At 42.1% G+C, this 27575-nt stretch overlaps 2 protein-coding genes across 2 annotated transcripts; both read right to left on the bottom strand.

The window, feature by feature from the left end:
- Window positions 1-4154: 4154 nt before the first annotated feature.
- On the bottom strand, window positions 4155-6304 carry sox17 (SRY-box transcription factor 17). The gene is made up of 2 exons (XM_018693635.2): window positions 5752-6304; window positions 4155-5418 (listed from the first exon to the last, which is right to left on the bottom strand). Exons 1-2 carry the CDS (start codon window positions 6047-6049, stop codon window positions 4514-4516), a joined length of 1203 nt encoding a protein of 400 aa, XP_018549151.1. The 5' UTR covers window positions 6050-6304; the 3' UTR covers window positions 4155-4513.
- Window positions 6305-26004: 19700 nt separating this feature from the next.
- On the bottom strand, window positions 26005-27192 carry sox32 (SRY-box transcription factor 32). The gene is given in 3 exon segments (XM_018693638.2): window positions 26005-26515; window positions 26517-26676; window positions 26895-27192. Coding segments are annotated over 3 exon segments (957 nt in total). The 5' UTR covers window positions 27181-27192.
- Window positions 27193-27575: the final 383 nt, after the last annotated feature.

The raw sequence follows: 27575 nt of genomic DNA, 5'->3' as shown, positions 1-27575 counted from the left end.
AATATTAAGGTGACCACGTTATCAATGATTTTTATGGCAAGTGTAATACATTATTTTATACACCTTTACTTGTATGTCAACAGATACACAAATTGATATTTTGTGCAAAACTTAATTGCATACATGTCATTAAAAACAACTACAGTGTAACACATGATATGAAACAGAACTGTATGTGTTACGTCTGACGTCCAGGTACTGTACATTACCACTAGCTATAGAAACAAGTCATTTTAGAAGAAAAAAAGTCTTTTGTTTGTTATGTGATTTAGATGAGGCTAATGATTAAGTCCATTTTACGTCCCATTGCTCATTTTTTATGCTTTTGGAAATGTAAACCACAGGAGAGGAAATAAAGCTCTTTGTTTGCAGTGTAATATTTTATTTCCATGTAGGTTGGGAGCTTGTTTGTGCATGACACAATAAATAAAATAACTATCGAACTAACATCCTAATGTCTATTTGGAAACTTGAGATCTTGAATTTAAGTCACGGTTTTACCCCAAATTAGAGGAGGTGTACCAATGCAAAGATGTAAAATCATATTACACCTTACAACATTGTAAAAACACTTTAAAAACCATTTGTGAATAATCCCTGTGAATTTTGACACAGCACCTGACATTCTGGCACAAAATGGGGAGGGTGGCATGGGGGGAGGGGGTACCTGCTTGATTTATCAACTCACGAGATAACTATTTATAACTGAGTGTGCAACAAAAGCAGCGCTGGAATCAGAAGAAAAATACACTATTGAGTCACAGCACTGAGTGGAGATTGACTGGATCTGTGAAACTATATATAGTGGGAGCACAACTGGACGGTGGTGTGACAGGCAGAGACCATAAAAGCGATCAGGCCAGAGAGGGACAGCATATGCCTGGGATTATGAGCAACCAGCCCTGCTTTAGACAGGGAACACACCCTCTCCTGCAGCTGTCTCACATGCTGTATTTGCAATCTACTATCAATGACTTAATCAGTTTGGGCCCTCGCAGCCTCTCTGTCTCTGGACAAGGGAATCTTCACCTTGACTTGTTCGCAGAGTGTTTTTATATCCGTGTGTGTGCGTGCATTACTGGGCGGCATTTATGAAGAGGCCAAACACATTTCAAGCACAGATGCAGATTTCGAGGTTGTTTTATGTGCATGTGTGTTTTGTTGTCATTGTAACTTGACACGGGGCCTGCATTTTTGGCCGCCAGTGTCGTCTGTGTTGACATTAAAGCAAAGAATGCATGAATAATCAGCACATATCTGCTGTCTTATTTGCAGAGAGGCATGTCATTTGAGGTTAGGCCTGCTACTAACCATTATTTTCTTTATTGATTTATCTTTATGTGGTTGATCAAATTTTTCTTTTGTATGATCAACTGTCAAACTTTAAAGATGTTCAATTTAGACAAGAAATGCAGCAACAACCTCAAATTCTGAAGCTGAAGCCAGTGAGAAATGGTGTAAAATTGGATTAATGAGCTATCAAAATTGCTGTAAATTAAACTGATTAATGACTTAATTGATTAAACATTAAAGCGGCCAGATCAATCATTGTTTAAAATGCCCTTCTATTTCTTTTCCTTGTGTGTGAATGCTGTGAAGTTTAGAGACAGAGAAATCAATTAGGGATAATTGCTTGCACCTGGATCCGGCTCGTATTGTCTGAACATGCAGTGTTTATTCAGGATGTACAGCACATTCAACCACACCTAACGTGACATTATAATGACTAATAAACCATCTAACTAAACTATGTTTGCATCTTGGACTAATATAGCTGATCTTGTGTGTTTATTGGAGGCTTAAATGAAATAAATTGCAGCCGACTTGGTGGGTAAATTAAGCTGTGTTTGTCAGCGTGTTTGTGAAAGGCAGCTACCTGAGATGAGATTAGGGCAGCGCCATGATTAAGTGCTGCAGTGTTAATGTAGCCGGCCGTCCTGCTGTAATCTCTGAGTGGCTCTCTGCACACTGCTGGCAGCGAGGCCCCGGGACACACACACACACACACCTGCACACACACACACACACACACAGCAGTGGGAACACCATGAAAGCCCTGATTTCCTGAGCTTTGAGCTGTGAACTCTCCGCTCTCACTCAGTTTCTTGCTTTTACCTGGAAACATCTTAGCACTACTGCTTTGTGCAAACCTGCTGTGTGTGTTATAAATAAGTTTTAAGACTTTATCAGAGCTGATTTATATGAAAAAAATATGAGTCATTCTGTGGGAAATAAACTCTTTGTACTGTACATTTCATGCACAAATACAGTACTTGTATGATTATGATCTGTTTTGTTGTATATTACATATACTTAACTTTTTGTAGATGTGCAGTTACACTGTTTACAATATGATTTGTATTTTGCAAGAACATCATATATTAAACATTTGGTAAACACATTTCAACATATAAAAGACCAAATTAATATATATAAAACATAGTATTGTACTGTATATGCTGTATGAAAATGGCCACCATACTGAAAGAAACATCACATTGTATTTATATATACATATAATTTATTCAGCTGTACATTTGGAACATACTGTATGTGAGTTCAGAAATTGTACATAATTTTATTTTTACATAAAGATTTTTATATATCTTGCTCAAATCCCTTTTTACGTTTTACATTATCCGTTATAGTTCCATTTAAATGATAAAATAAATGTAACTGAACAGTAAAAAGACAAAACACAATCATAATCATTTTCCTCCCACAACAGTAAAAGCCCCATACTAATATTTACAACATATTTTTTAAATCCAACACCTTCCTGTGTCTCTGAGATAAACTTTAAATCCACTCAGCGAGCTCTTCCTCGTCAATTAGCCCAGATCAGTTAGCGCTGAGCGGAGATAATATCGTGGCTGACGTGGGGGGTCTAGCCTCTCCCCTAGTCTGCACAGGTGAACCCCACCCACGCTGCTGATGCCTCGGGGATCGTGGCCTGAGCCTGTTGTTATGCACCCATTAGCTGGAACACCAGGGAGGATAAACCTGCCACTCAGCTGCAGACTGAATTTAAACACATTCACACCAATTACAGTGGATTCTCCTGCACGGCCTGAGGGGGAAATTAATCAGTCTGGGGCGAGAGGGAAGTAACACAACCACACATCAGACACACTTGTTTGGGGTAAAAAAAAGAAATGTGAGGACATTAATAAAACAATGTAGTGTAGTGATTATTTTTTTTATCTCAGTAAGGGCTGACATCATTATTACAACCGTGGGAAGAACCAGGAATATTTACCTTGAGGTCCAACCTCTACTTCTCCTACATAAGACAATATTTCAAAACATTCAGCATGAACAAAGCGCATAAATATATACACCTCTGGAACATGTTTCCTCTGAAGCGCTAAAAATGGATTGCAAGGTCAGGGTGATTGACCTCTCGGAGAAGAACCTCTTCCTTTTAAAATCGGGAAAATCTCTATTTATAAAACGGGACTCTTTAAGCAGCTATAAATACCGTGAATTATCCTCAAGGTTTGGTCTGATCGCTTAAAGATTTTCACCTGATAAGTGTGATTCATGTCAGAGCAACAGACCGTCCGGTATTAGTGGATAAATATATCATAGCTGTTCAGTATACCCACAGAAATAAAACCTGATGTCACTGCTGTGTTATAATGCATAGCTGTACACACACAAAAAATAAAGTGTCACCACTGTTTGAGGTGTAGTAACCATAATCAATTTTAATAGCCGCTGCCATTAATCAGAAAAGCCTAAGTCATTTACAGACAGGATGTCCAGAGCATAAACCGTGCTCCCATGCTGCGAAAACAAGGCGCCACGTGTAATGCAGACACTGAGATTACCTCCACTCTGCCTGAGCCAGGAAGCCGGGTCACAGACCCTCCACTGCCCTGCTTCCAGGTGAGCAACTGGTGCTGCTGGGAGCCCATTCAATTCCATGTGGAAGTGGGAAAAACAAACAAAGATAGTGCCATGTAACACAGAGCCGAGGCTGAATGGACGGTAATGTTGTTGCCACGTGGAAAAATATCTGGAAAGTGAGTTTGAGCTCCAGCATTTTTTTTTTCATTATTAAATCACTGAAAAGATCAGAACATTTAATTTAGAAAATAAAAACCTAAAACTTTCATCAAACGCAGACAATAAATACAAGAGAGGATGAATCTATTTGCAAAAAATTTATTTTTCAAAAGTGCAAAAAGTATAAAAACACCTTCAGTATATACATAAACTTTAAAATAGTGACTGTACAATATTTATTATCACAAAATGAATTCATATCCCTGCAAGAGAGAAAGTTAAAACCAGTGTTAAAATATTCTATGGCTTTATTTTAACTGTTCTTACACAGATACAGTACAACGTCTTCTACAAAGCTGCATTTTATAATCTCATGGGCTTTCTCTGTCAGTAGTGAAAAAAAAATATTAAAAAAATAAAAACATTTTTGTTCAAATTTAGCTACAGAGATTTGAGGTCAGATCATGTGTCCTTGCAGCGGGGTAACGGGCCAGGCAGGAGGTTAGGAGTTGTTGTAGCTACAGTAATACACAGCTGTGCTGGCGTCTGACAGCACCGATGATATGAGGCTTTCAGGTCCTTGCATGCCAGCCTCGTGTGGCCCGTAGGGCAAGCCTGTCATGTCCGCACGCGCAGAAGAGGAACTCAAATACTGCTCAAACTCACTGCGGTCCACCTCGGCCAACAGCTCAGAGTGGTGCATCTGCTCCATGCTGTCTGCGGAGTGAGGGTGAGAGTCAGGAGGCGGGGAGAGCTGTCCCGCCCCTCCCGGGTGTCGTTTCGGGTGGCCTGGACTGCAGTGCTGGGTGTAATACATGGCCAAGGGGTTAGGGCATCCCATGTAGGAAGGGGGGAGGGCAGCGGGCTGGGGGGGCTGCTCTGGAGCAGAGGCAGTGTGTCGGTGCAGGATGGGGTTGCTGTGGTGGTTGGAGTGGGGGTCCTGGGGCTGGTACTCTGCCGCCTGGGGGTGGTACGCGTACGCAGGCATCATGTGGCAGTCCTCTTGTGAGTGTGGAGGGAAGAACATGGAGTCTGACTCCACTGCGTCCAGAGGAGACGTGTCAGGTGTGGGGAGACTGTAGGTCTCATAAGAGGGGCCCCCAAGAGCCTGAGCATCCCGGTAGTGACTCAGCGGCTGTGGAGGAAGCTGGAAGCCGTGCTCGTGGTAGCCCAGGCCCAGGCCCTCCACGCACACCCTGCCGTCTCCCGGCATGGACTGGGCCTGGTGATCAGACACGCCGTGGACCAGAAAGCCAGAGTCCAGCCTCTTAATCCTCTTCACCTGCTTCCGCCGCCGGGGCCTGTACTTGTAGTTGGGGTGATCCTGCATGTGCTGAACCCGCAGCCGCTCGGCCTCCTCCACAAAGGGCTGCTTTTCTGTGACAGGAAGGGCTTTCCATGATTTCCCTGCAGGTCAAGAGGAGAGCACACATCAGTGATATGTCAGCAGATACTGTACGTGGCCTGGTGATGCACACTAAAATAGCTTGTTGCCATTTTAGGGGGCAGGGACAGGTTTTTGAGGTTACATCTGAAGCTTAATTCTGAGGCACAGTAACTTTTCACCTGCTGCCTCAACAATCACTGCATCCACTGAGAAATAATTTACTGTTGCTCGAGCAGAGTGAGAATAAAATCCAGGAAACATAAAACTAAAAACACAAGAAATTCAGAAACATTTTAAAGGAAAATACTCAGACTGTATAGATCAGACATTAAATACAGTACAAAATCACTTACCCAGCATTTTGCTCAGCTCGGCGTTATGCAGGTCGGGGTTTTGCTGCGCCAGTCTCTTGCGCTCATCCTTCGCCCAGACCATGAACGCGTTCATGGGCCGTCGGATCCGCGGTTCGTTCTTCCCGCGATTCTGTCCACCGGAGCCGGACGCGCACGGCTCGTTCTTCACTTTGGCGTCCCCGAGAGGACTGAGAGGGTCGGCCCACTGGCAGTGTCCCATTCCAGGCATCATGACTGACATCGTACACCTTGCCTGGGTCTGATCGTCGCTGGCGTAACCCGCATCGGGACTGCTCATCTCTGTCCAGCTGGGGGTGGGGGGGGGAGTTGGAGGAAGAGCCACCGGACAGCTCACTGAGGCGACAACTGAACTGTACTGAAAACACTAACTGATTGATTTAAAATAAAATAAAAAACTTATCAAGGCAAGCTCAAGTATTTCTGGCTTTCAGGCTGAAGTGAAAAACAATTAATCGCATCCATTGGCCACATCCAGGGAGCTGCGCAGACCGAACTGCTACCGACTACTCAGCGCTCAATGTGAAGGCTGGTGAGCTATAAACTCACAGGCAGCCAATCACCATGTGGTGGGAGTGCCCACTACTACAAAGGTGTAAAAAAGTTGAGAGTACCCCGCCTCCCACCCTTGTTTGGAGCGCTGAGACCCTCTGAGGGAAGGCACCGTGAAATTTCATACAGATGCAAAACTCTAAATGATAAGAGCACTGCATATAATCGTGTGCACAGCACTACTTCTGCAGTTTACAAGCTCTGAGATAAAAGTAGGCATTAATGCAAGGTTTTCAGCATGTTACCTGCTTCTGGAGCGACAATAGGTGAAACTGATCGTCTGTGTAACGTTTATTTGGACAACCACTCGTCCAGTTTTAATTCTCACTCCTGTATGAGACTGTTAGGGACGCTCAGACGTCAATACACTTGATCATCAACGTGTGTGTATTGGGCGGGTTAACTGTGTTAAAACCTGGAGTATCAGGTTTACGCATGGAGTCGATGGCTCCCTCGTTCGCAACTTTTACGCACGGATGGAGGCTTTTCTTTGATTGAAGCTTTAATGAGAAGCGCTTAATTTTGGGGGATTAGGCCTGATGTTGTCATACTGGTGCGTCTTTGTCTCAGGCTGTGGCGTTCAAATGTCTTAATAGTTTCTCGTAATGTGGATACACTGTCTTTACCCCAGTAGACGTTGGCCTGAGATGTTAATAAACCAAATAAACAGCTGATTGATTAAATGGAGGCCATTAAACGCTCTACATGTCTCTTTTCTTATCACATTACCGGATAAGAAAAGCCTAAATATCTTCCTCTTTAGTTATTTTTAGTCTAGTGATATAATAGATCCATAAAGGGAATAATGCTAAGCCAACAGTAAATTATATATTTTAACAATTTAGAAAATGTGTGTTTAATGTGGATTTGATCAGGATTTGATTCCCAGCTATTATACTTCTTTCAACAAGTCACACAAAGCTGCTTTAAAGTGCATTCAACCTAAAATATCTTAACTATTATGTCTCAGTCAATTCATTTTTACTTCATTAGATGCTCATTCTGTTCATTGTTTGATTTATATTATTTTGTCTGTGTTTAAAAAGTTAAAATTAAACTAATTCACTGTACAAAAACTAGATTTTGCCTGCATGAGACTTGCACTTTCACACTGAGCTTGAGGTGAAAACTTGGGTCTGCTTCACTTAGCAGCATTCAAACTTTATTGAATATGTGCAAATGACATCAGCCGGTTGTCTACTGCAAACTCTATTAACTCCTACGGCAGACACGTGCAAACAACAGAAATGTGTGAGAATGCGTTTCCTTGTTTTTGGAGCAGCTGTCCCAGACCTGCATGGCCACATGAGGTAAAAGGTTAAAGCAACCTGTTGCACCTCAAATGTCCAGACTCGGTGTGTTTGTGTGGCAGAGAATGAAGTCCGAAATCCAAACATCACCCCACAAGGCTGTAGGGGGGTTCTTATCAGAGCCGGCAGACCTCAACCTGTCAGCTCTGTCTTTTTCTCGGACCGTTCCCATCTCGTTGCGGTCTACGGTCCCTCTGACACGTCAAAAGCGGCTGACAGAAATATGAGAGATGCTTATGCAACCTTTCTGTGCCCCCCCCACAGACACCAGTGGGGACTCCAGAGCACGCTGGGTGACCCTCTAGGGGGTTAGTGGGAGGGTGTTTTGGATGGAGGTCCAGCCAAGCACCGCATGGGGACAGGATCTGGACTATAATACTGTCATCGTCTATTTTACCGCTGATGACCTGATAGGGGTTTCCCCCCCTCCTCCGATCCTCAGAGAGCAGAGAAAGGGAGGCTCTGTGTGTGTGTGTGTGTGTGGTGTGTGTGTTTCCATGTGTGTCTCTGCGTGTGTTGACATGGGCGTGGGTATGAGTGTGCCCCGGCCGCCTCTCTCCCTCTCTCTCGCTGTGTGGGAGTGAAAAATCCTGGCTTTTGATGGGAGAAGTCATAAAGTCTGGAGTCGTAGCCACATTTCCTCTACAAGGTGAGGTTCAGAGTCAACCCAAAGGAGGGGAGGGGGAGGTGACACGCCTCACATCCCCCCCTCCCCTGCTTCCCTCGTCCTCCTCCTCCTTCCATTCCCCCCCTTGTCCCTCCACCAAGTCCCCCACCCCGTGCCTGGGGAGTCTGGGGCTGGGTGGGGGCCAGGGCTCTCGACGCCAGCCTCTGGACTCTGCGCTCAGGGAGAGGTCACTTGGCTTGCTTACACAATGGCATTATCTCAGTTCCAGCCTCGGCTACTGCAGCGGTGAGCACTTCCTGTCCCTCTGCAAGCACTTCCTGTCCTTGGCGTAGCAGCACAAACTGTCCGCCTTCCAAGTGAGTTCTGAAACGCAGTTTGAGCTGCTGGGTCGCCAGTCTTGCCGTACAAATGTCTGTGGGTGGCTTTCTTGGGAGTTGCACAATGTGTTTGCTGGCTCCTTTGTGCTGAGCTGCGAGGCAGTGGTGTTAGTTTAAATCACAGGCACGGAAGGTATATATATGTTAGCACTCTGCACTGATCCCCTGAGCCACTCAAGCTGCCCGGGCCTGAACTGGACAAAGCCACAGAAGGGCAGAGTTGTGAAGTTTAAACAATACCCTGCTAATTAGAAGTGAATGTTTTGGGTATTCTGTCCTTTTCTTAGAATCTTGCACTTAAAAGCAAACATGTACCAATGGATTAATAAATTAATTAACTAGCATTTATTTTGATAAGTGAATCATTTAAGTTTGGAAGATATCACTTTGGGCTCTAGGAAATCATGATTAGGCCTGTTTAACATTATTGTTCTCATGACGCTAGCATTATAAAGCATTCATGGACACTTAGCACAATAAAAAGTTCAGACATGGACCAACATTAGCATTCATATGAAGCCGTGTATCGTCACCATATGAATATAAGTCCAATATTCACTCTTTTCCGGTGCTCCACCATCTCTTGAAGCTAGTCCATGCTATGTTAGTCGCTGCATCAAAAAAGTAAAGTTATTGTAAAGGCAATAAAACTATCCTATCTGAGGAAAACAGAAGAGTCACATGATAATTATAAAATAATGTTAATAAAAAAAGTAAAAAATATTGATTAATGCAGCTTAAAAAATATATAAAATAACTCCCCATTTTAAAACCTGTCTGGGAATTCAACAATATTTTCTTTTTGTTCCAGCTGAGGTGGCCAACCGATTAATCGAAATAATAACTTATCCATGATAAAAATCACAGCTGTTTGCAACCCTTCATCAAATCCACATTACATTTCTTTTCTCACTTATACTGTGGGCTGTTGTGTCATTGTTAAAGCTGGAAAATAAACTGGAAGTCACACAGTCCTGGACCCTACTGGAAGTGTATAGACATCTGTCATTATCAGCAGTGAGATAGTGATTGTTTAGACTGTGTGATTAGACTATGACTTCCTCCAACACCTGTTCTAGAGAGCGGGAGGTGTTTCAGGATGGGGGGAGGAAAGAGCTTGTGAGGAGGAGAGAATGAGGAGGTTAAGGAGAGGAGCACATAACAGGTGTGCAGGAAAGAAGAGAGAAACATCTTTTCTGAGACTGAATCTGCAAATAGAAATCACACCTTTTCCCCGAAGCTGGAACATTTTAAGTTTCAACGCTAATAATGTCACTCAGGAGTTTGTAAGTGTTTGTAATCTGCCATCGGCTGTCAGTCAAACACTGCAGAAGCCTGTTGAGGACCAGCAGTGGGAATACATCAGCTTGACTTATTAAAAGATTACTTCTTTTTTTTTTTGGTGGTTGATTTTTTTTAACCTGAAAATCACCCCATATACGAGATTGCAGATATGAGAGATCACCCACAGGTTAAGGCAGTTAAATTATGTTCCCAAAAAGGATGTGAGAGTCTGTGCTTGGTCATGTTTTTTCCCCGGTAACTGTGCTAGACTATCTGGTCACGAAAATTGGGGACTTGAAATTCTGGCAGAACCTGACGTAGTCACGTGAACACACAGATGTTTTTATGTATTATTGGTAGGTATGGTCTTCACCCTCCCTCGGGAGATTGCTGGGAAAGTTTCCTTGCCCGAGAGCACACACCCCAACCCTGCAGAGAGGGTAGCACTGGGATGTTGTCTACCTCAGACAAGCGGGGACACAGAGGAAGCTGTCTCGTCTCATTGTTCTGGAGGCATTAATCTGTCAAGGATCTGCTGGGAATCAGGTGGGAATCTACTCGGCCCTGTTGTGTTTATTGGCCGGTTCATTCCACACTGAGCAAAAAGAGGACATTTTGATATCTTTACCCTGTACCCCTCTGCAGCACCATCCTGCCCCCGCCTCGTAAAGATGCTCTGATGATAAAACTATTTCTTGTTTGTTTCTGCGGGTCAGTTTGGAGATGAGCGCATCCGCCTTGTCTTCTCGTCTCGCCCTCATTCTCTGTCTGTTTTATTAAACTGAAGCCCGGGTCCAAGACAAATCTTAAATATGCCTTTAGTCATGCTAACATGAGGATGTTTGGAAACTTTTCACCACAAGTTGTGGTGACCTCCGGGTTTGTACGCTGCCGTGGGTCAGCCAACAATAAAACGGAAGCAACAAGTAAAATAATCAAAGTCTCTTTCCTGAGAACATCCATCGTGCTGTAGTTTCACTCAATCGACTTAGAGGATACAGTAATACGTATAATGTCAGGGATATTGTGTTAGGTTTTGAATCAGGGACATCACATGTGGGAAGAGCCCTTAGGGAATGTATCATCTAGGAGAAAAACTGTAAATACACATTTCTAAACAATGAAGAAGTGCACACGTAAGAAAAAATTGTTATTTCAAAGTTGGCCAAGGAAATATTTTCGTTAGCTTTGTTAACAAATGTCTAAGTTTCATTTTAGTTCTACAAATCCTTGTTTAAAAATATCACATTAAATATTTTACTTGGTTTTGGCCCTCATTTCAGTCAGTTATGATTACATTAACTCAGCAAAGTAATTGCTATTCTGACCGTTAGCTTAAAACCGTTGACAGCGGGAACAGCTAATCTGGTATCACCCATCACAAATTGCTGTTTTTACACTTAGGTTGTTCAACAGATGAAACAAATGATAAACAATATGTTAAATAGTGGCTTTTAATGTTAGGTGGAATTTGTTAGCTTTTGACAGAGTCAGACTAGCTGTGCTTAACCAACTAAGCTAACAGTCTAAAGACTAGCTTAATTTTTAGTGCACAGAGTGATATCAAACTTATCATCCAACTTTTGGCAAGAGAGTGAATCAGTGTATTTCCCAAAATGTCAAATAACTGGTTTAACCAAGTCAGCAGTTTAGCCTGATTATCTAAATCATTTTATCTGACTGAAATGTCGTAGTATGTCAAAGATGAACCAGGACAGCAGCCTGTGAACTGTGTTTGATGTTTGCAGAGGTCATTTTCGGTTGGTTTTGATTTTCTTTGAATACATTTAGCAAACCTGAGAGTTTGTTTAAAAAACGTACAGTTGTGTGATGTGTTGCTTGTCCCATCTGACTTTGTTTATAGTGATTGTTTTTATAGTCATTTCCACATCTGAGCAGTTGTTGTGGTGACCACAATGCTTTTTTAAGCAATAAAATAAAAAACAACAGCCAGAATTACACTTTAACTCCAGTGTACACTCATACTGAGCCACTCCCTGCTCTCGGGGTTCCCACTTCTTTAACTCAACACCACAGGGAGAAAAAATCCTATTAATAGAACGTCTTGATTGACTGATGAATTACCATTAGTAAGCGGGGAAAAGGGAAAACCCAGGTTTCCTCAGTGAAACGAACACGGAGGTCAGCCACACGGGAGAGCAAGCTCTTTCATCTCTTCACTTTTACTGGCCCGACCCTAATCCTCCCCACCGGCAAGCAGCACATTGTCCTGACGGGGGCTAATTGAGACCTGTGTTTATCATTTTTATGACTTTATCCATGAAGACAGAGGTACGGTGTGCTTCCTGTTCTCCAGGTTCCTTGACAGACCAGTCGCATTATTAGGGTCAACCTCATCAGCTCCCATCTTGCCGTGGCATTGTTTCCAGTGGTGCAATGACCATTCCCAAACTGATAAGACTTGTCTATTTTGGGTCTTTCTTTTCTTTTCGTCCTTGACACATGGGCAGGAGCCTGAAATAACTTCTTATACTTATTTTTAAAGAGAATAAAATATGGACACGAATATTTGCATCCATCGGACAACATCAGAAAATGAGCTGAAGCTATATAATAAACCACTTTTTAAAATTTCTTTCCATCAAAGGGACAAAATTGTGCTCCTAAACAATAACCAGCCCACTTCTTTGCCAACAATACTTTTGGCCAGCCAAACAGATAAACACCAAAGTCGTTTTTCTCATTTTCAGCGCCAACTCAATTCCTGTACTTGCTCTGGGCTTTGTATGGCAAAATAAGGAACTGCTTCATAGGTATTGGCAAGAAAACAAATGATAGATTATGCTCAAGCTTGCATTGTTGTTTTCCCGACAGCCACCAGCCACATAAATACTACTCTCCACAACTTGACCTGCGTTTGACCCCTCCACCCAAAGAAGTCCCTCAATTCATCTAATCTGTTTTGCAGCGACAGGATGATGCAGGTTGAAGAGACTGCACTTCCACTCCCAAGTAAATGGAAATCAGTGCAATATTTAGACTTTTAAATCAGTGTTTGATGCTTTCTGGATGAAAGCTGAGTTAATTACTAATCAGACTGTCCAGACTAGAATTTTAGAAAAGAGGGGAGAGACAGTGAGGTCTTTGTAAATGACAATCAGGGTGTGAATTGATTCCTTGGTCGCTCAAACACTCCAGAATCCTTTCATGTGTGGCCTTTGCCTTGTCGAGGCGCTAAAGTGTCACCACAGAACAAAACGCAGATACCCCTGAGGGTGCTAACGGGACGCCATGTTGGCCCAGGGCGACCAGTGTCAATCAATAATAGCGTGTGTGATCAGAGGCATTGCGCCTAGCAAGAATCTGGATCAATAGAGGTGAGCAAGGCAGCAGCAGAGACAGAAGATAAGAAAAAAAAAAGATTCTGAAGCTCATCCTGAGCTGTGGTGGAAACAAAATCATAAGACTTGGTTAATATGGGACTTTTTATAGTGCAGTGACATAAAGCGCTGTCATTTCTGGAGATTACAGAACAAATACTCCAAAACTAATTTCTGGAACTTCCTCATAGATGCAGCAACTTCTCCTTTAATAGCCTGTGGTTAAAAGCTCCTTAAAACGGTTTTCCCACATCAACTTTGATCTTTACACTGCCTAATAATGATGTAACACTTTTTTATGATCTCGCTGTCATTTCAGAATCAACTACAAACATTTGACAAGAACATACATTAATTTTTTACCAGGTCTGGTGCAGTTACATTAGAGACTACAATGCTTTGCAGACGCTGTTGTACTTTATTGTGCTAAAGTGAGAGAAATGGCTGAGGAATGCACCTCATGTTGTTTTCACACAGCTGTGGTTTTATGGAGGAAATGCACTGAGTGTGTGAGTGCTTCCTCCCTACGTTGTTCCCTTTACACTAACTCTGTACAGAAACAAGCATCGCTGATAGGAAAAACCGACCCACCTTTAATCAGATTCACACATATGTTCTGTCAAACCGTTTCGTCGGGATGACAGAACAAATCCTCCTCCTCCTCTTCCTCTCTCTCTCTCGCTCAAGGCTCCGTCATATCACTGTCCCATCAAATTAACAAAATCACAAGGCAGATGGATGGGTGTCATGTTAACGGGTGTGAAAATTTTGCTTTCACCTTTTTTAAATTTTCCTCTGAGAGAACAAAAGTGAGGGCTGATATTAACATGTTCCAAAAATATACCACGAATATAAAACCATCAGGCTGTTTTGACTACAATCAGTCACATTAGAGTGAAATGTACACCATGAGATTATTTTATCAATACATTATCTCACATATCTGGCCTATCTTACACTTCAAGGAGTCCCTGTGTTTGACTAAACCTCTCTGTGGCTGAGTTCACCTGATGGAGATTATCTCCTCAGTTCATTTACACACAATGGTCTGGATCATCAATATCTACTCACCTGCTTACCTCAGGTTATAATGCACCAAAGCCCTCCCCTGCAGCCTCCGTTTAAAGGAATAGTTTTGAACATTCTAGGAAACATGCTTATTTGCTTTCTTTCAGAGTTAGATGAGAAGTTTATGTTTGTAGCTTAGCATAAAGACTGGAAGCAGGGGGAAACAGCTAGCCTAGCTTTGTCCAGCACCTCCAAAGCTCACTAATTAACACTCATTTCATTAGTTTAATTCACGCTAGAAAAACATTACAAATGCATCAGAACAAACATGTGATTTAAATCCTCTTTGTTAAATTTTGAGCCTCCAATTGCATTTCAGCAATCAATGTCAGGTGATCACCCTTTTGTGATTCCTATATGATAACATGGGAAAAGCTCATATCAGGAAACTCGGGGAAAGTCCCCCTCCCTGATATCATCACTAACTGCATCCACACAAAAGCCTGCTGCCTACGTTGACACGCTGCAGCGTGTGAAACAATGGAGACCCAAGAGAACGCTATCCAGCAGCTGAAAAATGGCACCCAGATATTCTGATCAATGCCCGATGTGTGCAGACTTTGAACTTTGCAGTAACTGTTGCATTCTGTTGCAGCAGCAGGTTCAGCTCTTTTGGCTCGACACCATCCAAAACATGTGTTATCGCTGCAGGCTGTTGAGCATGGGACCTTATCAGATGGCCTTGTGGCCTTAGAATAACACAGGCTCTATCATGCCCTAGCAGACCTGTATCTGGCAGCGGTGTCATAGAACAACAATAAATACAGCCTGCAAACCAAGCACATAATGGCACTCAAGATGCTCCCATAAGCTGAGATGGACATTTATTAATTCTGAAGTGACATGCAGAGAAAATGCATCAAACTGAGGTAGATTTCAAGAGGTAAAAGAGATAGTATGATCATTTATATTAACTCTAAAACCAGAAACCAGAAATCTTTTTTTCCTGTGCATTTTACAACAAACTGGACCTCACAGCCTTGGCCTAATGTGATCTCCCATTGCCGTATCATAAGGCTCAGATTTAGAGAGTAAATCAAAGCAGACGATTTCCTCAGCTCAGAGGAAAACCCCTCGGAGGAGAATGAGTTGATAATGTCCCAGTGTGCCCACGGCTTCCTCTCAGATAAATAAATACATAAATAAAAACACGCCTGGCCACTTCAGATTTATTGTTCCTCTGTAGGCTGTGAAGTAGTGGTTATATTGTTTATAATAAATAAGTCCATTAACAGATTTGGCCCAGGTGGGTGACAGGGGCCTCTGTGATATCCCCGCAATCCTCCCCCTCCTGCAGGCACCTAGACCCCAGCGGGGCCAGAATACTTCCATTTAAGGCAGTGATGGCCAAGGAAAAGAGGGACTACAGAGGTTAGTGTTGGTTTGACTGGGCTGAGACCGTGTCACGTTTTCTGGAGTGATAAGAGCCGGAGCAGGAAGCTGTGAGAGGGCAGGAAGGAAGAGAGCTTAGGTCTGGAAGGAGAGAGCGGAGCTGTGGAGACAGAGGATGAGGGCAAAGAGGGATGCAGAGGAGGAGAGCAGAACAAAAAAATTAAAATGTCTTAAAAATGCACCAAATCTTGAGTTCATGGAGTTACATGCTCCCTGCCTGTAGCACTAGTGTTTAATGTATGCAGGCAGGTGGCGGGGGAGGGCCGAGCTCTGCTGGGAAATGCAGAGGGAACCTGGGGTCCAGGGGGAAGTGAGTAGATGACTATATTTGGTCTGAAAGGTCACACTAACATACACCTGCTTCCCGCAATCAAACAGGCCACACAATGATGACGATATCAAGCATCAGGCTTTTGTCTGTTAGCACCAGATCCAACTGTGTACCAAGAAGAAAATGTGTTATTGTTGCTTTTCCTAAAATCGGCAGCAAACAGTTGTGCTTCAGAATGAAACAGGAGTTAAAAACAAGTGAAGCTCACAGGGTTTCTGAAACTGAAATGTGCATGAGCCCGCAGTATGTCTTTTGTGCATGCACCACAATGTTTTTCTTTTTTTAATTTTGTCTTTTTCTCTTGTTGTTTTCATTGATGTTTTCGGTTTGTATTGAGGTGATGCAACATGGGAGGTGCATGTCATCTTTGTTTTGAATGACATTTGCTGAAGTACAGTAGAGAAAAGAGAAGTAGTTCATCATTTGGGAACCATGCTTAAAGCTATTTATAAGTTTCACTATCGCAGTTGTTTACTTATCTTTCTAGAATAAATGTTGTTGGTTTGGTTCATTTATTTGGCAAGAGTTTGTTCCAGTGGCAGAAAGCAACACCAATGTTTTGCTTCTGGTTCTATCACTTCTTTTTTTCTTCTAAAGTTAGCATGCTAACCAGCTAGCCCTGGCCTAGCTTCTCAGTCTCGTCACTTTCTGATAGCGACTTGCTGTAGCTGCCCCAAAGAAGTAACCTCTTGTATTGTAAACGCAGGACTGTCTGAAGCTCTTGGTAAGCAGTTGAGTTGAGCGTAATCTTTAATGGAAAGACCGCAGTTGTATCAATCTTCTCAAGGAAGATAAGTGTATTTCCCCTATTCCCATAAGTGAAATATCTGAGTACGTACACCATTACTTATCTAGACAAATTTCATTGGCCTGTAGTTCACATGGGAGCTCAGCTGTAAGTATCAACAGCCTGGTTTAAAACATTTGTTTGTGACTGAGCTCCAGGTTGACTTTCGCCATCTGAGAACTCCCAGGTGAGAGCACCAGCAGCTCGGTTCCACCACACACTCATCTTTTCCCCTTTTTAATCAATCTGTTCATCTAAAAAGGATTTCTCTATTTTGAGATTTTAATCCAGTGTCTGAGTTAATCTCTGAAACTCAGGGATTGGAGGAGGGGACAGACGAGGCATCAAAGCCACTCAACTTCAGCCCTGCTCTTACAATTACACCCACCAGGCATCAAGGCAACCAATAAATCACGCTCTCATAATGCCTCTCGGAAAATTAATTTTTTTGAGGCTCGGGTCTCGGTCATGTAGGTCAGATAGTCGGTGCTGGTTTGGTCGATTTCCAGGCATTTCTCAGTCAGATTAAAACACAGGAGGAAACAAGTGTAAATGGTGGTCAAGCCTCTGTCAGGTTAAAAACAACAGATCAGCTGGACATAAACTGTGAGGTTTGACCTTTACACCAAAACAGCTGCAGGTATTTTTACATGTGTAGTGTTAGTAGTGTTAGAGTTTTAAAGGAAATGCACTCTACCTGACATTACAGATTTAATTTAAGTTCTTTTATCTGTTCCTGTGTTACAGACCAACAGTGTTGCCTCACTTATTTATTTTACAGATGGCTTATGAACTCTGTCCCATTTGGACAGTCAGTATTACAGAGGGAGCCCTCTGCTGGAGCTTGAAGGCATTACTCATAAACCTGACAGACTTTCTGATCATCCCCTTGGCTCTTACAGGTACATTATGCTGTCACAAGCTATTTACACACATTTATGTCTTTGTAACTTCAAGTACTTAAAATTCAACACTTACAAGTAGCATGTTTATACATTATATGTTGATTTCTGATGCACAATTCCACATTAATAAGGAAAAATATAGTTGGAGTAGTGTTTACAGTGCAACCTTTTGTTGTAGAACTGCAAGTTTTATAGTTGGTATTCAACCAAGCAGTGACCTGACCACAAACAAAGATGGCTGTGTGACATATTTTAGCTGTCTAGTTGAATTCTCTCTTAATCTTGACAAACTGTAACCATTTAAATATCTGATATCAGTGTGACAACAGTTATTTTTTTTGTGGAAAAAGTGGAAAACTAAAATTCTGCTTCTGCAGATTAGTCTCAGCATCACTTAGCATAATTCTGACTTTAACTCCAAAGACGTCCCTTTCATAAGACACAGGGATCACACGTGTAATCAAAGGGGTGTGAAAATAGAAGCCATTTTATTTTGGTTTTGTCATTTTGCACTTCTTTGGGGGTTTTAATAGGACACACAACACATTTTCAGATGGACCACACATAAAACATCCTCCCTAAATTACAAAATAAAAGCTGCACCTGTAAGTCACACTAAAAGTGGGAAAGTGGGGAGAAAAAAAGAATAATCTGACTCAAAATTTAGACAGATCTTGCTATTCCCACACCGTGACATGAAATATTGTTTGTAATTCATAATTATGATGTGATCTGAGACAGATTGAATGCTTCATTGGTTGGGTTTGAGGTGGCGTGCTCTAAATACTTTTACCCAGAGCCAGAGAGTCTAGCCTCTACTTGCCCTCTGAGGTCTTTATTAGAGGTCTATTACTGTAAAGCTGCTATCAGCTATTGGAAGGGGGGTGTCCCTGGCTGCCACTAAGCAGTAAATAAATATGAGCCTATTGTATTCTTGTAGCCTCACTGTCCTTGCTCTCCCATGCTGAGTAAACGCTCACATACAATGGGAGGCTGGACTGCCTTGTCATTCCTGATCCCTCTAGATTGCTCTTCTAGGTCCTCTGCCTGGGAAAGTGGCGGCGGAGGAAAGAGGAAGCAATGAAAAGAGGATCTGACATTAGAATATTTTACCGTGTCTCATGCCAGAGGTGAGGCTGATCTGAAAGTACTTCTCACTTTTCACTTTTCTCTGCAGATGCAGAAACAGTCTGATCCCATGACTGATGTGATTAAAAATCGTGAACTCTGTCTTGTGAATAGCTGAGGTGCAAAGTAACCGAGTACATTTACTCTAGTACAGTTTTGAGGTGCTTGTACGATACATGAATACGTCAGTTTTCCGCCACTTTAAACATAAATATTGTAGTTTTTACTCCACTATATTTACCTGAAAGCTGGAATTGCTGGCTACTTTGAAGAAACTGCACATACTCCAAACATCTCCATCTCACTAAGTCATTTTTGTCTGTTATTGAGTCATAAAAGTCTTATTTTCTTGAAAAAAGCGAAAAATCTGCCATTGTAGTTCAACCTGTTTTAACTGCAGTCTAATGGTTTCATTAAATTTATAATAATAAGATAGAATAAAGTTTAATTTAAAAAAAAATACTAGTGCAGTGATCTCTTATTCTGTCATCTTTCAAGGTCTCACAGTTGACGCTGACTTCTGTTAAAAAGAGGTTGAAATAATCTCTCTTGACTGGCAGATCATAATACATATGACCAGTTGCAATATGCCATTTACAGGTGACAGTGAGAGTTGCTGTTCTGCACTCTGTATTTTACTTTGGATACTTCATGGTGATAATACTTGTTTTAATCTGTCATTTGTGTGTGCCCTGAGTAGAAGATTAAAGAAAGAAATTGAAAGTTGTGGAGATCTGCGGCCACCTCAGGCTGCCTGGTGGAGCTTCCTCTCCAGTTTCTCCACAGGAAGAGTGCTGACAGGGCTGCACGGACTCACTCATGAGTTCCTTGCATGGAAGCTGGAGCGAGGCCTTGAGTGAGGAGGGGTGCGCAGCTTCGTCCCCCTGGGACAGTATTATTCAGCGCCCCCCCCCACAGGCCCGGGCATGAGGCTGCCAATACCAGGCACAGGCGGGCGCTGCCGTCCTGTAATCACCGATGACATACATGAAGTAGTTTTCCAGATCGGTTTTCCTGTCCTTCCAGCTGCGAGTGGGGCAAACAGCACAGGAAGAATAACACAAGTTGCAGCCAGGCTCGGGGAATGTGGCCTTTACAAACACAGCACAAATAAAAAAGTTAAAAGGCACACTGCTCTCCTCCTGAGAGCCTCTGAGCGAGGGAAGTGAGGCTACGTCCTGAGAGAAGGACCAACCTTCCTCAACACCCCCACAGACTCAACAATAACCTGCCAATCAAACCAAATACTGTTTACTCTGAATTACCTGCCAGAGCTGGGGCTGAAATCAAAACCACTTTTCTGACACACTGGGCTTGTCTAATTTGTATTTTGTCTCAGGTTTATCTTTATCTCTGCTGTTTCTGAGTGTTAATTCAGCTTTTTCCTGCTAATCTCAAAATTTGCAAAGAAAACTTTAACCACGGGTAATGTTGTGGAAACTCTGCAACTGTTCTCAGACTTGCATGGGTTGATTAGTGAACGATCTGACCATGAAGACAATGTATTAGATTCAGTTTTTTTTCTACTGTTAGCACCATATCAGAGCACTATAACCAAAGTGATTCCACAGCAGCAGCTTAGCACACAATGCAATGCCCTCAGGTGCTACCAGCCTGCTGCATGCACACAGTCCACTGCCTGCTGGGAGGCCTAGGTGTGCTGTTAGGCTTTTCCCTGCTAAGTCAATCAGCAGAGGTGTTAAAGACGCCACGTCAACACAAACTAACAGGTGCCTGCTGACAAGGCAGAGGAAGGTGGAGGAAGAGACTGAAGGAACTGATGGAGTGAGGCTTCAATACAGTGCTGCTGGTGTTGTCATTGTATGGAAATGTTGTGTAGATGCAAACACGCACACGCTGTCATTACATGTAAATTTAAAACAGCTGCATGCAGCTATGTTATGCATGAATAACAAGCAGATTCTTCTTATTTCACCTCTTAGATGACCCCCAGCATCTGTCTTTGGCATTCACACTCATACAGTGTCTCTTATTGCTTCTCCAACACCAAAAGAGCAAATATGTGAGGAATGGATTAAACTTTGTGTTTATTTACTCTAATATACGTTGCAGTTGTTTACACCCTAGCAACCTCAGCTGACATTATCCGTGATTAGCCCTCATCCTATGGGTCTTTATCTTATAATGTTAAAAGCCAGAACATATAGTTTGACAATAAAGCATGACTCTAACCTCCTGCTTGTCCAAGTATGTAGGGTAAGTCACCAGACCAGAGCAAGTAATAATGGTCTGATCCAGGCTTGACTGCAGTGCAATGCTGATTCACTGTTTCCATGTCTTCTAGGTGAATCATCACCTGGTGAGGATGCTGATTTTTTTGCCAGGATACTACAGCTTTGTTCCCAGTCTTTTAGTATGATATCATGTATGCAGCCAACAGATGGATATTTAGAACAATTCTCATTTCAGCAGGAAAAATTGTTGCTGGATAAATGAGAAGCTGCTCTATGTCTTCCTGAAGTCAAGAACCCATTATGAATTTGTACAAATTTTGAGTGCTAAATCTGTGCTACCGTTATTTGTGTGAACTGAGAGAGGAACGACCATTAACTGACATGTCAAAAATGTAAATGAGTACTAAGGAAATATACACAACAAAGAGTTTAATTCCTGGTCTCAGCATTGTGGTTTTGTTCCAATGAAAACAGGGTGGTGGTCGATTAATGAAAACAACAAATGTACTTTGATAGAGTATTAAAATGCAATCATGTCCTGAAATAGCTCCGGTAGGTGCGTCTCAGTGCTGGATCTGGTATGATCATTTAATCCGTATATCCAAAAACAATTATGGTCTTTCTCATCGCGCACAAACACGCACACATTGCAGATAAAGTCATGAACATACTCATAGACTGAATCACAAAGCACCAGGAGACACTGAGGAAGAAGGTATGACGTTATTTCCATGCAGAGTAATTTGGTAGGAATGACACTGAACAACACAACATTACGTCCTGACGAAGGTATCTGAGGTAAATATTATCACAAGGGTTACTTTAAGTTAAAACGTACATCAGATACACATGTGAGGCATGATGTGTAGTATATTTAAATATGAAATATAAAAACGGCCCAGACACAAACAAACACACACACACACACTTCCGGCCAGGTTGAGGATTGTGTTTGTGTTAATCATCCTCTGAGTGTTTGTTGACAGTCTCTTTGCTAAGAGACTCAGATAGAGTATTGTATCTGCCCAGCAGGTCACAGGGACACACCCAGCTGCTCTATTCTCTTCAGTGTGTCTGTCGGACCCTGTTACAGTAATCACCTGTCTGGTGGTCACCGACTGTCTGTCTCTTGGCTGGAAACATGGCTGAGGTCATAAGGACCACAGAGAGTTGCTCTCTTTGGCTTAATGCACACCTCAGTGAAACCCCCTCCTCCTCATTTAGGACTTAAATTCATTAAGGGGTTAGTTAACACAAGTTACTGTTAAAAATTGCTGATACTGCACCCCTGCCTTTGGACATCTATATATATATATATATATATATTGCATTTTATGATTTTAAAACAGATCACAAAAAGTCATATTCAGTCTTCACTCATTAATAACAGAATATGTTACTGCATTTTGGCTTTGTAGGGCACAAAAAATTTCAAGCACCTCTGGCAAGAAAAAATATTTACAAAAAGAGTTTCAGTTATTTTATTTTTATTTGCTCACACTTATGTCAGCTGTGGGTTTTGGTGGAGAGGACAGTTTGGTTTGCATATCAGTAACACTTGTACATTGTTTTTCTGGTTGTTTGTAAAAGTTGTTTGGTACTGTATTGTCTTTAAGCTATAGTCTGCATGATGTGTCTTGATATTATCTGAAGTGACACAACTGCTGCAGATGAAAACCTGTGAGACATACAGGTGAAAAGCTGCTGAAACTCTGATGCAGGACTGGTCTGATGAGGTTATCTGATGGGCCCAATTAGTGCCTGATTAGTCTAACTCATAATTAAGTGATCAGACAGACACATTTAATTCAACCAGACATTCCTGTTCTTAGGAATGCCTGAGAGTTATGAAATTACATTTCCACTTCTCCTTACTCTCTAACTTCTTTAGGATAAGAAATTGTGGAATATGTCACTTCAGGGCTCTTCCTGTTCAAGTTTCCTCCTCGGCCACAGACAGAGCAGACGTCCCTGCAGGATAATACTCGGATGAGCATTATCTGCAGACAGCAGCCTTGAATTTACCCAAACTGCTCTCAGGACAGGAAACTATTGATGACTTTCATGTGGGAGGTAAGACAAGAAAAACCTAATTGTGGCTCTCGAAATCTCAAGAATGCCACAAGTTAGTGAACGTGAATCTATTTTTAGGTTTGATATAAACCCTAGTCGATATTGGACATACACAGTTGGCTTATTTATATGTTTAATCTCTAACGAGGAAAGTATTTATGGTTGAGGAATGCTTCTTGCATGTTTGACATATCAGGATTCCTCACATTCTTCACAGGTGATAAGATCAAATATTTCTGATTTCTGATATGAGCATCAATTCTTGGAATACTTAAATACAAAAATAACTCTACATAGAGGTGGTGCAATTTTTTGTAGATGATCATAAACTCCTTTTAATCTTTCCCTTAAAATCACTAAGGAACAACCTGAGAATATGTGGAAGTAAAATGTAAAAATAAAAACCTGCTGAAGGAGGAGGTGGTGCCATGTTTCATGTTGAAACTTGACCTAATTCAATCACAATATAACACAAGTGTACGCTTAAAGAAGGAAATAATTTTGCTTGTTTTTATTCCAGTTTCACTTCCAGTTGTTTTTATATCATTTAATAAACCAGAAGCCTGTTAAAAACATAGGCTTGTAAATATTTGAAAAATCATGAGTTTCATGAATGTAACAAAGATATCTGATTTGTCCAGCTGCCATTTCCACTGCTGTTTATTGTTGATGATATTTTCACCTGACACTCTGATATCATCCAGTTGTTTTTCCTTCAGGAAGTTCCTGCAACTGCTCATTAATTGTTGCTAAGGGGCTAAAGTTTGAGAAAAACAAGTTGAACGAAAGGCTTTGAGTTCAAGTCAATAAAAGAAGTTAAATGAGGACAGAGAGTAGATTTTATTGTCATATTATTCTGCCTCTTTTGCAACCAAATATTTTGCAGTACATTCTGCATTTCACATTGCAGTGTGTTTTGTAATATCGTCTGGGGAGTTGAACTGACGTCAGATTTCTTCCGCTCATTCAGGTGGCGTTGGATTGCAGCAGGTCCTCACTTTCCTAATCAGCTCTTCTGCTCTCTCCTCCAAAGCAAGGTCATCCTTCCCTCAGCCGCTGTGCCCGTCCATTTCCTTCCAGCACTTTAAGATCTGATTTCCATCACTGACTCACATCATTTCCCTCGGCAGATTCATTTCTAAAGGAGGTCAGGCTGTCTTCTCTGTGCTGTTTGGTGGAGCACACTTTAGGTCGTGATACCTTGTTGAATAACTAGCTGTACTTAACCTGACAGAGTCATCTGTGGCACTCGGGTGAAGAGTGTTGAAGTGTGTGCTGTGATTATTAGAACCATTTTATTTTCAGTAGTTGACTGCAGAAGAGTCACTCCTTGCATGAGATGTGTTCATGGCACAGTTTTCATGTGTACATTTTTGATTTACTGGCCATAACAATGTAAATGCATACACTGAAAAATTCAGATGATTTTAAAATAATTTTTAAAAACACACTCAGCCCATTAAAGACATCTATTGTTGATGAAGTTATTATTGTCAACAATATTTTACAAAAGCTGAAAATGCCATTAAATACAAAGTTTTAAATTGTTGTCAGTATGATACAACTAATGTTACTCCCCTGTCTATTTATTGAAATTAATATATGTGTTTAATTTTTGGATTTCTTAGACATTTTTGACAAAAATGTAGATAAATCCAGGGTGATACTTATAATAATAATAGCAAAAAACCATTTACAATAAGACAAAATTTAGGTACAGCAACTGTGGACATTGTCTGATCTAGCTCTACAAAGATGGTACTGCATATTATATGAAACTTTGTTATCTTTCATTCTATCATTAGTTGTGTTTTATTTTACTAATTTATCTTTGCAGTAACTCCATGCACTTCAGAAAGTCTTAAAGACAGGTCAGGTGTCAAATATTTAAGTGAGTACTGTTGCTGTAAATGGTGAACTCATAATTTAAAAACTGTGTTGCCGCTTGAAAAACTAAAAAACTAATGCTTGGAAAGTAGAAATACTAAGAAATGCAAAATACTAGAAATTTCGCCATTGCTTTTCTGAGTCGAGTTCCCGCAGCACCTGACATGTTGCAGGGTCCCAGTCTTATATCTGTCCAGGACGGAGTTCAACCCTCGAGGCTCTGACACAGAAAATACGGGGCAGGGAAGTAAACATTTTCCTGAATGGGTAAACATTTGGCAGCCAAAGCAGAATGAGTTTGGAGATATGTCGATTTTGGGGCATATTTTTAGAGTCTTTGTGACATGTTTTAAAATGAAACAGGAAGTTGGGAAGTTTATGCCCCATGACGCCCACCCTATTTCCCTCTCTGAGCCAGGACAGACATGTGGATGGAGATAAAACAGTCTGTCAACAGTTAGGCTTCTGCCAAAACGCAGTTAGTATAGCTCCAACACTGGTTAATGTCAAAGGTATTTAAAATCATGTGCATGAGAGCTTTAGAATTAATAGAACAATGAATGGAGTCAGTGTTTTGCCTGTGAATTTGCAGAATTTAAATTAATGTTAATGTCAAGGAAGACAAACTGTACATGGAGGGTCTAACAAAAGATGCATTATGGGAAGTGTAGGATTCACTTTTTGTGGCCTTTATCCATTCAAGTAACCAAAAATTATTATAGTTTTGACTTTTTCTGCATCTATTTTAACTGTCTAAATGACTGGAATACCCATTTTACTCATTAAAAATAGTTTGAGTTGATTAATCTCACCCGACATCAGAATTGGAATTAGACTTATTTATTGATACATTATAATTACACTGGAAGACTGAAAGAAGACAACTTGTCAAAAACAAAATGCACAATATACACTTTCAGCAGTCATCATCAAATGCTACACTGAAATAATTTAAATAAATACACTGTGTAGTGGTGTCATGACAGTGAGCGTCCCTCTCTGTGGCTGCTCTGCTGATGGTAGCTGCTGGGATCCACCGACTCGGGCCTGTGTGGAGGAGGACCCAGGTACTGTTCGAACTCGCTGCGGTCCAGATCGTACAGCATGTCCAGCTGAACCTGTTCCAGGTAGAACTCCAGGGAGGGCCCACCAGTGGGACTTAGCAGGCCCCCATAAACCCTGGACTCCCCCAGCTCCACGTGGGACCCCGTGGAGTAACCATACTGCATGTGCCCATGCTGCCCGCCAAAATACAGCTGGTGCTCTGCAGGGTATGCAGGAGGATTTGAGTATGCCACAGGCTTGTTTGAGAAAGCTTCTGCAGCTGCTGGGACTGGAAAGACTGGAGTGTTTTGGTAGCTGCTGTGCAGAGGGGCGAAGTTAGCAGGGAAAGCGGGTGTGTTTGGGAAGTTCTGGTGCTGGTTCTGGAGCAGGTAGGTGAGGTCGTAGGGCATGGCGAGGCCTGAGCTGCAAAGCGAGGGGAGAGAGGGCCTCTGTGGTCTGAGGTTTGGAGCTCTTCTTCAGCTGCTTCCTCCTGCGGGGTCTGTACTTGTAGTTGGGGTAATCAATGGTGTGCTGGACCCTCAGGCGCTCGGCCTCCTGCATGTAGGGACGCTTCTCGGCCAAGGACATGGCCTTCCAGGTCTTTCCTGCAGGAAGACAGTGAGGTTAATGATCTGCATCTTATTCATTGGTTCAGCAGATGATAAAAACTTGATGTGGATCTTATTTAGTCATCATGAGGTGATGATTTTAAACTACAAACATCAAACATTTCATTTATTTTTAGGAGGGAACACTTGAGGGACCTTTACACTTCACCACCTTCTACTCAGCAACATTTTCAGGCTATTAACCAAAGTCTTACCGAGTATTTTGCTCAGGTCTGTGTTCTCCAGGTCTGGGTTGAGCTGCGCCAGCCGCCTGCGCTCCTCTTTGGTCCAGATGATGAATGCGTTCAGGGGCCTCCTGACCCTCTTCTGCACAGAGTTAGACTTGGCCTCGGGGCTGGCGCAGCTGGAGTCCGAGTTCACGGACAGCGGGCTGGAGGGCCCCGAACTCGGGGAGCGTACCTCGGTCATCTGCTCCACCGATCCGGAGTCTTCGCTCTCGAACACGGAGCTGAAAGCTGCTGGGTCGTGGCTGAAACGCATGGCTGTGTAACCGATTTGTGATGGTGTCTTTTTTTTGAGGGGAGTCTGCCGCAGGCCGCTGTCATCCTCCCAGTGATGCAGGGTGACGGATATATGCTGCAGCTCCACCAATAGGAATCCAGGAGGAGTGGATTTAAGGTGTGAATTCCAGGTGTTTTCTCGGGTCGGTGATAGGGCCCATCTGACGCCCCCAGTCGACGACCTCACGAAACTTCTGATGGGAGTCGCGAGTCTGTATTAAACCACAACCAGACTATTATGTAATAAAAAATAATTAAATAGTGTCATCTTACATAAACCCCATGCAACCACATTTATGGTTTAACGCATGAAAAATAAAGTAGATATTCACTGATGTAAACTGATTAAAGTCAATGTAGGACTCAGACATGTAA

The sequence above is a fragment of the Lates calcarifer genome, linkage group LG24 (assembly GCF_001640805.2).
Source record: "Lates calcarifer isolate ASB-BC8 linkage group LG24, TLL_Latcal_v3, whole genome shotgun sequence".
Classification (NCBI taxonomy): Eukaryota; Metazoa; Chordata; class Actinopteri; family Centropomidae; genus Lates; species Lates calcarifer.
This window is presented reverse-complemented; position numbering and strand designations above follow the sequence as displayed.

Bases quoted from the DNA above. Each gene is read 5' to 3' on its own strand.
- sox17 (XM_018693635.2), bottom strand. From the start codon at position 6,049: ATGAGCAGTCCCGATGCGGGTTACGCCAGCGACGATCAGACCCAGGCA. The intron at 5,419-5,751 runs GTAAGTGATTTT...CTTGACCTGCAG, and splicing joins CGAGCTGAGCAAAATGCTGG to GGAAATCATGGAAAGCCCTT.